At 34.1% G+C, this 12,500-nt stretch overlaps 1 protein-coding gene across 1 annotated transcript in view; it reads left to right on the top strand.

Annotated features, from left to right (window-relative positions):
* LOC137640561 (carbohydrate sulfotransferase 5-like) overlaps window positions 1–3,446 on the top strand; it is a 7,482-nt gene extending 4,036 nt beyond the window's left edge. Inside the window, exons 4-5 of the mRNA XM_068373078.1 lie at window positions 1,273–1,392; window positions 2,856–3,446. Coding sequence (XP_068229179.1) covers window positions 1,273–1,392; window positions 2,856–3,189 — 454 coding nt within the window. The 3' untranslated portion in view covers window positions 3,190–3,446. The remainder of the gene's footprint in view (window positions 1–1,272; window positions 1,393–2,855) is intronic.
* Window positions 3,447–12,500: the final 9,054 nt, after the last annotated feature.

Raw genomic sequence — 12,500 nt, forward strand, 5'->3', positions numbered from 1 at the left:
TGTGGTCAGTTCTCTGCCCTTTTCAAAGGCATCCTTAAGCGTAAAATGGCTTCAAAATTGGTTCTCTTCACAAATATGTCATTGACATTCTCGCGATACACTGGACTTTCTCCTTGATGGTTCCTAATAAGATATTTGCAAAGTGAACCAAACTTTGCCAAACATCTTGTCCAATAATGTAAGATGATGAATTACTGCTAAATGAGAATGCATGAAACATAAATTTTCAGGTAAACTCGACTCATGCAGACCAGCCATTGATCCATTGTAATGGCAGGCTTGTTTAGAGGCTAGATGGGGTTCAATAGCTTTTATTCAGTAATAAGTATCAGGTACACTTAATATAGAAATATACTTATGGAGAATGTAAAAAAAAAAATAGATTAATAATGGCCAAACATTGGTAAATGGAATCATATGCATGGGACAAGCAAGCTGCATCAAAGCATTAATTGGAATAAGAGTGGCTAATTATGACCTCTAAAGTAAGATGATGGAGTTAGCACTGGCTATAGATATGATGAAAATTATAAATGTATATTTTCAGTAAGAAATTGTACCTTTTTCATTTGGGATAAGGCAGCAGAACCCAAATTAACCTCTCATAGCATTTCACAGATACTCAAGCAAAGAAATGATGTGGAAGAAGTACTTAGAAACTGAAATCGAACGCAATTAGCCAGTGGAGGTTGTTGCATTTCCCCTTCAAAAGCCATTAATTAAAGAAGAACTAGTTTGAATACATATCGACCTCTTTAACTAAGAATCATTAAATTGAGAATTGGTACACACCAATCAGTAACAATTAATAAAACAATTGGCAGGAGAGAACAAGAATAGGAAAATATGTTTGCAATACTTTAACCTGTTGAGACTTCCATTATGACATGTTATGGCGGTTATTTTCATCATCATCTCCTCCTGCGCCTATTGACGCAAAGGGCCTCGGTTAGATTTCGTCAGTCATCTCTATCTTGAACTTTTATCATCAATACTTCTCCATTCATCATCTACTTCACGCTTCATAGTCCTCAGCCATGTCGGCCTGGGTTTTTCAGTCAAGTCTAATATTTGTATGTTTCCTATTATCAAACTTTGTCTATTTTGTTCCCTCCATTATTTTGTATTCCCTCCCCTTTTCACTTTATTTGTTCGGTAATTGTATGCATGAATGCTCTGTTTGCAATCATCCTCATCCAATGGATGATATTTGGATTATATGCAATGAATATGCTTGTATAATGGTGATTATTAATGAAAATACTAAAACAGGTCACGCAAGAGGGCTAAGTTTTGTACTGACACCACTTGTGGAGATGCGACAAAGGTGTGCGATATGCTCGAGGATGATCTGCACGTGGCCAGCAAAATGCTTGAAGAGTATCCAGAGAAGTGAGTTAGCCAAAGATTTAAACATTGAAATGATAGTTAAGTCTATCTTGAATCTAGCTGACATTCGTAACTTTTAAGCAATTCAATTTTATATTGAAGAAAAGGCTTAAGTTATCCAAAAGTTGTAACAAGGTTAATTGATGAAGTAGGGATAGGAAATTTTAAAAGCAAAATTAAGTAAGAATGTATATTATTAGTTATTTACCTTCGATTAAATTATTTCTTATAAGTTGTAGTTTAAAACAATGAAAGCTTCATCTTAAATCAGTTGTTCACTTCTTCTTAAGGTAGTGAAAATTTTCATATGCATCAGTAAGGAGGTATACAAAATTGCCGAGTTTATCTGGAAGTAATAATAAAAGGCTAGATGACTTCATCCTCAATAGTAAACCTTCTATAATAAAATGGACAATAGTAATCCTAAGATAATATTATATTAAGTATAACCTTGGGTGAATTTTATTGCAAATTATATTTATTTGTTAGAGAAGCAATGTGAAAGTTATCTATGATGTATGTCATTGGTGATATGTTGTGAAGTAATTAAAAATTTTATAACAAGCAAACTATATTAGAATATTTAATGTGGAAGGGACTTGGTGGTGTAAAAGTGATCTGTATAGAAGGGTGGAATCAGTAGGTTTTTATATTGAATTGTGAGTAAATATGATACTTAATGATGAGATGAGAGAGTAGGAAAGTAACAGAATAGATGAAACAAGGAAGTTAGCTGTGTTAGAAAAATATTGATAGATTTGAGGAATATTTAAGAAAGTAGAGATAGGAACTCATGAACGGATAGTTTAATTGACACTCTTCCATGTAATTTTAGATTGTAACTACAAACTAATGAAAACGGTTAAAAACTGTTTGAGTAGTGTTTGCTGTGCCAGAAAAAAACTATATTTACTTGCAGTGAATGTTTTCATGTGGAACAGGCTGACATAAATGTCTCTATAAAGTTTATATACTGTATGACATATCTATTTTAACGTTGTTACCAATCGGAAGGTACTTTACATTCATTATTCATTAGTTCTCATGTAGTTTATTTATTTCGTTATTTCCTTTCCTCGTTGGGCTGTTTTCCCTGTTGGAGCCCTTGGGCTTATTGCATCCTGCTTTTACAACTGGAGTTCTAGCTTAGCTAGTAATAATAATATTAAGCCTAATGGCTTCTTGATTTCTAGATTCACTCGCACTTGTTGAATATTCCTATCACTACAAGCCTTTTTGGAACTGAGATGAGAAATAGTGAAGATTTTCCTTATGGCAGGATTCATCTGTAAACCCGTTAATAAGTTTGCAAATTAGCATAAGTGTACAGCATGTGACAATGCTATACCTCACTCAATATTTTATCTTAAGATAATAATGTTAGTAAATTAACCTAACGAAATAGTGAGTTGTTGAATTCCTGTTACTTTTATATGTAGCTGATGTTCCTGTGACTCAATCCATAGGTTCAAGCTTGTCCAGTACGAGCGATTCAGTATTGACGCCGAACAGGGCTTGAAGGACCTCATGTTGTTCCTTGGATTCCCTTCCTTGTCGCAGATGCAAATGGACCTCCTGCATCCCAAGACACTAGGCCGGGAAGATCTCTTTGGAATGCAGAAAAACTCCTCCATGATGATTGACAGGTGGCGGACGAATACAGATTTTACCAGCGTGTCCGGCTCCCAGCTGGCTTGCGCGAAGCCCCTGTTCATGCTGGGCCTCCGAATATTTAAGTCGGAGGAGGAATTCAGGAATCTGTCTTTACCTCTGCTGGTGACAAATATAATGCTTGATTAAATGAAAATGAAAATGTTTTTATGTTTGTTGGTGTCAAACAGTGTTGAATCACATGGAGACTTCGCTTGTTTTGCAACTAATTATATCAAATGTAACTTCACATTCACAGAGATCGTTCATTCATCGTCTTTTCTGGAATTCGTGTGCATGAATAGTATCTGCATTTTGATCACACTAGAACCTCACTAAAATGTCAGGAATGTAAGAATAAAAAATGGCTTCAAAACGATCAAATACAACGCTTAATTTCCCCCCCCCCCCCCCCCCCCCCCGAAAATCTGGATTTGTAAAGTGCATTGATTTTGGATTCGATTCCCTTTAGAGCGTTGCAGTTTACAAATATGAATTTTCAGAGGGGTGAATAAGTCTGACCACTTAGCCTTATTTGGGCAAGAGATAGCATTCCTGAAGAACCGACGTCCACCTCGTTGCAAGACTGGGACCATAAGTGAAGATGGGGAACAGGACATTGTATGGGATCTGGTGAAGCTCGTGAGATCGGCCATGAAATTCTATGAAACCTTGTGAAAATTCATTCTTATATTTTAGTATTAGTGTTAGAAAATTTCTTTTCAGAAATTTTTATTTCAAAGAATCTCAATTTTAGTTGATTTTAGTTTCCAAATACTTTTAAATTATAAATTTTCATTGCCATTGCCTTTATATGAAAGTGTATTTCCATCGTTCAACGAATGTAATTCTGAGGAAGAATCATGTAAGAAAACTGATTCGAAACATGGGTCTACTTCAAGTATTAAATGGAAAAAAACGTAAATGCAGTTTTCATGTTATCCTGAAACTTAACTGGAGCTCAGTGTGTGTGTGTGTGTGTGTGTGTGTGTGTGTGTGTGTACTATCAGCCGTTCATAGTCCGCTGCAGGACAGAGGCCTCAGACGTGTCCGTCCACACCCGTCTGCTTATGGTTTTTCTATGCCATATATATATATATATATATATATTGGGAAGGTTATATGCTATGGCATATATTAGATTCTTTAATTCTTGCTATGGCCAAGATCAGTACTGTGACGGTGACACCTCATACGTCAGCCATAAGTGGTGAAAGAACTGTTCTGTATAGAGATTTAACGTTGTATATCTCCCGGCAAGAACGCTGTATTGGTTTGCCTTTTAAATATCAAAAGGTCCCCTGTCTGTGTTTACCATATAGCTTTACTTTAGTTTATCTCCTCATTTAGGCTGGCTTATAACATGTTTGTGTGGAGCCTCATCTTTCCAGTTCTGACCATGCTCCTTGCATGATGGATGATTTTAATTAACGTCTCAAAATTATTGCACTTCCAGATAACTGTAGGAAGTCTCATCTTCTTTTAGAGTGTCACACAAGTGTTAGCAGAAAATTCTTATCTAATTTACATTTATCACAATTAAGCCAGAAGCTTATTATAAGGTAAGCGTAATGATAACAAGTGAGAGTTTAGAAGCGTTAAAAGATGTTGATCCGGAAATTGAAGATGTGGAAGAACGGTGGTGGCATAATGCAACAGTGTTTAGAAACCATGGGAAGGAGATACTGGTAGAAACTTCTGGAATAGAATAGGAGGAAAAGAAGATTTGGTGGTGGGGGAGGAGGTAGTGGAGGTTGTAAAAGGTAAAAGGTAGCCAAACAAGAAATTTGAAGAGTCACTGTTGGAGGAGGACAAAGAAAGATTAAGAGAAACAAAGAAATGAAAAATGTGGTAGGGCCGGCTAAGGCAAGGACATATGACGATGTGTATAATGAAGTGGAAACCAAGAAAAAGTTTGAATAATGTGCTCAAACTGTCAAAATCAAGATATAAAAGAGTGAAGGATATCACTCATATTAAGCAAATTAAAGATATGAATGGTACGGTCAAAAGAAGTATGAAGACATCTTGAAATGATAGAAGGAGTATTTCAAGAATCTGCTTAGTGAAGAAAATGGAAGGCTTATTAGAGAGGATGGACAAGTAAACATGGGAATGTTAATGGAGTTCTATAATGTGGGAGGGAAACTGGACTGACTTGATCCCAATCGAGGTTTGGAAAGCCCTAGAAGAGGAAGTGGTAGACATCTTGTGTGATGTGATGAGGAAAATATTTGAACTGAGAAAGATACCAGAAGAGTGACTGGAAAGCATATTGATACCTACATTTAAAGGTAAAGAGGAGTTTCAGGAATGCAGCAATTATATAGGCATCAAACTAATGTCTAATACGTTGAATGTTCTTGAAAGAATGATGGATATCAGTTTACTGTAAGAGAGGAAGTGAGAATAGGGAAAGAACAATTAGGATTTATGGTGGGAAGAAGTACAATGGATGGAATATTTTGCATAAGGCAGCTGATGGAAAAATGCATAGAAAAACAGCGATATTTGCAATTGGTATTCATAGACCTTTAAAAGGTATATGACAGAGTACTAAGGCAAGAAATATGGAGATGGTTGAGGGAGAAGATGATACCAGAAAAGTGTCAGAATTATTCAGATGTACAGGAATGTGCATACTAGATGGAGAAGCAGTGTTGGAGAGACAGACTTGAGATAGGTGGATTACACCAGGGGTGGGACTTACCCCATTCATCTTCAACATCGTGATGGATATAATGATCAAAGATGTTAGAGAAGCAGTGCCATGGTGCATATTATATGTTATGTCCAGAGAGGAGTTGGAGTATATGCCGCTGGTGAGGTGGACAGCAACACTTGAGAGGAGAGGAATGAGAATAAATAGGTCAAAAATAGAATATATGTGTGCCAGTCTTACTGAGGATGGTGGACAGAACATAAAAATGGATGGGGAAGATTTTTTTTTCTATGGCAAGACTCACACGTAAACACATTAATAAGGTTACAAATTAGTATATGTGTACAACATGTGAGAGTGCATAAGTTCAAGTACTTGGGGTCTATAGTAGACGCTAGTGGAGGCAAGGCTCAAGAGGTGAAGCATCGGATCCAGGCAGGATGGAACAGGAGGAGGTCTGCGTCTTGGATTCTCTGTGACAGTCTTCTTGAGATGAAGGGTAAGTTTCGCAGGACAGTTGTAAGACCAGCTTTGTTATATGGAATAGAAACAGCAAATATGGGAAAGACAGAGAAGATTTATGTAGCAGAAATGAGAAAGTTGAGATGGATGCTGGAGTAAAAAGTGAGAAAATGATTCGAAATGAGTTTATAAGAGGTTTATCAAAGGTAATTGTATCAGAGAAAATACAGTAAGGAAAGTTTATAAGGTATGGACACTTGTTACAAAGAGAACATCATGTTGGAATGCATACAATGGAGATAAAAGTTCGGGGTAGAAGGAAGAGAGGAAGACCAAGAAGAGATGGCATGTTTATGAAAGGGAACATTTGCTAGATAAAGGTATTGACGAAAACGAAGCGCAGAACCGAAATCGATGGAGACGGCTCAGTCACAATGATGACCCTATATAGAAATGGGTTTAAGCTGAGAAGAAAAAGCCAGCAATTGGGTGTGTTTCATTCTAGCACCTTCTCCGGTTTTTTACTGTAACGATCCAGTGATGAGATGATTAGTCTACAAAGATTAGCAAGTACTGTATATGCAAAAGATCCTAAGTGGTCATTTTCACCAGTTCTAGGTAGGAAAAAAAAATTTAGATGTCCTGTTGAAAGTTTTGGCAGTAAATATAGCACCCAGACTTTTTAGTCTATTTCCATCCTCAATAAAAGTATAATCAGATAATGAAATTAAAAGAATTTCGAGACAGTATAAATGGATCATTAGAAATTTAAAGAAAATTTTCATCTGACTTATATCTTATCATCAGAGGCTATATCAAATATTATAAGGTGAAAACCTTCACATTCTTTTTCTATTAATCTTAGTGGGACTTGCTGCCTCTTCGTCAGTGGTAAACAGATTTATACTAGACTGTTTTGAAGCATTATTTTCAGTTCGTATTTTTATAATTTTGGAGTTGTTTTTCATGAATGGTGTTTTATGATATTGTTGCAAAATTGCATGATAGTACCTGCAAACCATATTTGTTTAGCCAAATCCTGTCTAATATTGTCTTATGACGAAATTTGTAAAGAAAAAAATAAGAAAAACAAATTAATTTACATCTTCTATAATAAATTTGAAATCATACAAAGTAAAGTAGTAAGGAAAAAAAAACACTGCCCACCTAATGGACCACTATTTTTCACACTATGATAGATCAAGAAACGAAGTCTTGTCGGCATAATGGAATATTGTATTTGACAGGTTCATAGTTTAAGGAAAGTACTCCATATAATGGAGAATTATATTTGATATCATGAGAGGCAATAAAGACCCCTAGCCATCAAATGGAAAAAGATTATCTTTATAATACAAGCAATCGTCCATATATGCTTTAGTCCTTTCAATTCCGTCCCTTTCACGAAAGGAATCACCACTCGATCCCCAGGCTCTTTATTTGAGATCTGGCACCTTAATTAACTTGTTTTAGCTTAAGTACTATTAGAGCTAGAAATTTACATTTTTTATTGTTTTGTACCAGCTTTTGTCTATTGATATATGATTTTATTTATTCTGTAAACTTTTCATATGTGTAAATGATAAAGACAGAATAAGATTCAATGTATTGGATTTAAAACATCCAATGGCGCTAAAGGGGGTAGAAATCTCCTGGCGTAAAATTTGTTCGATTGCGTTCAGAGGTTAATAATGGAATACTATATCATTTTGACTTCTCAGTGGCAAAATAGAATTATGTGTATTGCTGCACTGGATTTGATACCAGAAGAGGTAAAGACAGATTTTTGAACTCTCTCTCTGTTGAAAAGACCCGGAGACCAAGCATAGAGATGGGCTTAGCACAGGCCTCTTGAACTGCTCGGACATTCTTAAAATCGGTGTTTGTTCGCCATCTGTCAATTGTCACGGAGGAGTTTTTGTTCGTGGCGAAAGTATCATCCTGGTTCAGAGTCTTGGGATATAAAAGGTCCAGCTGCATTTGCGATAAGGAAGAGAATCCGATAAATGACATGAGATCGCGTAAACCCCTCTCGGCGTCTCTGTTGAATTGCTCGTATTGGATTAGCTTGAACCTGGAATAACAAACATATCTTCAATATAACATAATGTAAGTAATAGAACTCAGCCATCGAATTGGTAGCTAAGCTAAACATAGATTGGGCTGAATACACATCACTACTGTAATAAGGAGTTGCATGTACACTTGCCCAAACATATACATACAAAGCAAGGTCACATATGTACAATTGTACACAGGAATCCGTAGCACACCTCACTCTGAGGAAGTGCACCCTATCAGACCCTTATTGTGAAGCAAGTAACCAAATAGCTAATGCAAGGGGAGACGGCAGAGGTGGTGCTCAAGGCTAAACACACGAAATGGTCACTCAGAAAGCGCGTGACAGGGTGTACTTCCTCAGAGCCAACTGTGGCAGGAATTTATGTGTCCAACTGTATGTGATTTGTCATTCCTTTCTCAATGTTTTGGGGCACATCGCTTCTGGTTCCTCTCCTTGGATGCATATCAACCTACTAGCCGTTACTCACCCCAGATGCTTATGTTGAAACAAGTAGTGAGTGCTTTCTACTCAAGGTCTCCAGAATGATACCTATCCAACTTTCATCGTTTTAATCTCCACTTCTTCTCTTTACTTTATGCATGGCTTATTTCTCTTTAAAAGCACTTAGGGATAGTCAAATTACATGCCTCGCCTACACCTTCAGTTCCAGAAAAAAAGTACAAGCTTTCAAAGTACTGTACTTCCAAGATATACAGTATATTAATCAATTTTATTATATTCAGTAATTGGGGTGTTGTAGCATTTTTAGTTATAAGCTATACTCGGTTATAGAAATTATAAAGCTGCAAATTTCATTTACTATTTAGCTACACGGAAATAGTTCATCTTTTTCCCAAGCAATAGGCATGTCCATGGTTTGCATAATAGACTGAGGTAATAAAAAACTTGATGATGGACAGAGCTGGTCTGTTGTTCGACCACATATCTTGATAAGTTGAGCGAGTTTTAAGTCTTAATTAATGCTAAATTTGATTAGATTTGTTTTATATTATCTCTAGTAAGAAAGTGAAATTACGTCCGATATAGGTCAGAAGGACTCTACATGGGAGTGACTAGGTCAGTGCTTGCAAAAGGGCTGGAATGTTAGAAAGATTTTACTCAAAACGTTCAAGTGGGCGCTTAATTAGGAAATATTTAAGAGAAATATGTGCTTTTGGGCTGCATTGGTAGTTAAATTCCATTCCTATTATTATCTTCATAATATTTTATGAATATTTTATCTTTTCTTTCAGCACTTAATATAACCAGTAACAGGTTATAAAGCCCAAATTCTATATATCTATATATCCACTCTTTTTTCCCCAGTTCTCCTCTCATCTCCATCATGCTGTCGAATAGTTCTCACTAAGTAGATCTTGCTTTTCTAATTCTTTTGCTGAGCACAGGAGATCAACTGACACTTTCGCATAGTGTTCCCTAGGTAATGCAAATGACTTCTAATCCATGTGTATTTCAAACACGCTCATACATTGCTCTCTCTCTCTCTCTCTCTCTCTCTCTCTCTCTCTCTCTCTCTCTCTCTCTCTCTCTCTCTCTCTCTCTCTCTCTCTCTCTCTCTCTCTCTCCTGCACTGATAAAAAAACTGTTTAAGCTTAGCATTGCAAGTTTCTTGTTCTTTTTTTTTTTTTTTCTTTTTTTTTTTTTTTTTTTTGTTATCCTTAACCATTTGTATATAAGCTTGTAATGTCGCATTATTAAACAAGTCATGTCCAGCCCGTCTTTCTGTCAAGATCTAGTTGCATCCTTTCATCATCCTCTCATCTTCATGTGTAACTTTTGTAATATTTCGTGTAGTAGAATTTCGTATCTTACCTGGTCATTTCCTCCCTCACATTCCTCCAGGATTCGTTTCCACAAAATATATTAGGTATTGTTTGAATTCTATTCCTTGTTCTCAGTCCGAATGCAACTAATCCCTTCTGCTTGCAAGATAGAGTTTACCACATCATAATGATCTATACTGTATTTAATGCAAAACTAACAACGTGCATCTTGAAGGCAAATAAAGCTCACGGTTACTTTAATGTGTGAGAATATCAACTTACCGATGTGGATATGCTTCTTGCATCTTGCTGGCAATTATTAGGTCATCTTCAAGTAGTTCACACACTGTCTTCGGATCATTGCAAGTGATGTCACTGCAAAACTCAACGTGCGCTCGAGACCTGTTTATAGATTATTATTATTATTATTATTATTAGTAGTAGTAGTAGTAGTAGTAGTAGTAGTAGTAGTAGTAGTAGTAGTAGTAGTAGTAGTACTATTATTATTATTATTGCTTTCATATTATCGTCATCGTTATTGTTATCATTATTATTATTATTGTAATTATTATTATTATTTTCATATTATCATTATTGTTTTTTTTAATATTTTCATATTATTATTATTATTATTATTATTATTATTATTATTATTATTATTATTTTCATAACAGAACAAACCTGTAGATTCAATAACTAGCTGAATGAAATGAAATACCAGAGAGAGGAAACAGCTTTATGTTGAAATACAGATATCTAAAGCACATTTATGTGAATGTAGTACTGTACATATGTGGTCATATGCACAAATGAGATGAACTGCTTTAGAAATATCTTTAGACAAATATTTTTATATATAGGTGTACGATATTTCATTATGGCTATGTATTACTGTCCTAGAATTGACTTTTGTATCATTTTTAATTCTTCTTACAGTTTAATGACTACTTTTTATATAGTTTTTTAGCATTAAACTGTTATATATATATATATATATATATATATATATATATATATATATATATATATATATATATATGTATATATATATAAATATGTATATATAAATATATATATATATATATATATATATATATATATATATATATATATATTATATGTAATGTATATATATACACGTATATATATGTATATTATACACAAAATATATGTATTATATATAAGTATATATAAATATATATATGTATATATATAAATATAAATATATATAGGCCCTATATATATATATATATATATATATATATATATATATATATATAATATATATATATGTATATATATACATATTCATATATAATATCAGTAATGTATATATGTAGTATAAGTAATTCCACTGCTCACAAAAAATTACTTTATGTAATTGTAGTAAAAGAAATAAAAAACACAGTTCAAAGAAGCTTACGCGAGTGTAGCTCTCGGATCGCGAACCAGATAGATAATCTGAAGGTCAAGTCCATCATCTTGTAGGAGAGACCAGGCCCACTTCAGAGATAAACGGATAATCTGGAAATAAGGATATTTTTCCATCACAATTATTGCTAAATAATTAATAATTTTCTCTGCTTTATTAGGCCCACTATATAGCAGGGTAGGTCGCTCGAGTAAATATTATCCATAAAATCCATGTATTGAATGGTGACAACGATTATACAATTGTGGTTCGAAATGGTTTTGGCACCAAATATTAAATGGAGCAAACTCGTTGCTCTTTTTTTTTTTTTTTTTTTTTTTTTTTTTTTTTTTAAGGATATAGTATCTATATTTTGAATGTAGCTCTGTTCGTTTTCAATTTGCAATTGTAAAGAAATCGTTAAAACTTATAGAAATAATAAAATCTTTTAAAATAGGGTTTATAGCAAATTTAAATTATTAAAAAAAAAATTAATATTACTTAAAAATTTTCAGTGAAAAAACAAGGAAGACCTTTGCTAACCAAACCATCCAAAAGAGAAAGAGAAGGGATACAGTTATAGAACAGTTCAAAAACTGTATAAACCCTAATTTTCGAATATAAAGAACAATGCCTTTATATACAAAATTGGGGAAAATTAAGAACATCTCTCTATTATTGGTTGAACAACCCGTAGACATTTTCTAACTACCCTTGAGTCCATTTACATGTTGAACTCCTAAGTTTCCGCTTCGCTTCAGCATAACTGAAGTCTGTAGGTTGGTGTCATATCTGGTACATTCTATCTTCTCTTCCTTTATTTATTTTTCTCAAGTAATATCAACTTGATTTTTGTGAGTAATTTTTATGAGCTGTTAACCCTGCTTTAAGGAATTTTTAAACTTTTTGTCGAATTTTTTACAACTACAGATTGAAAATGAACGGAACTTTGTTCGAAACATACACTGTACATTATATATATATATATATATATATATATATATATATATATATATATATATATATATATATATATATATATATATATATATATAGGTAGCATGTTGGCCAGGGCACCAG

The sequence above is a fragment of the Palaemon carinicauda genome, chromosome 5, assembly GCF_036898095.1.
Source record: "Palaemon carinicauda isolate YSFRI2023 chromosome 5, ASM3689809v2, whole genome shotgun sequence".
In the NCBI taxonomy this organism is placed as follows: Eukaryota; Metazoa; Arthropoda; class Malacostraca; order Decapoda; family Palaemonidae; genus Palaemon; species Palaemon carinicauda.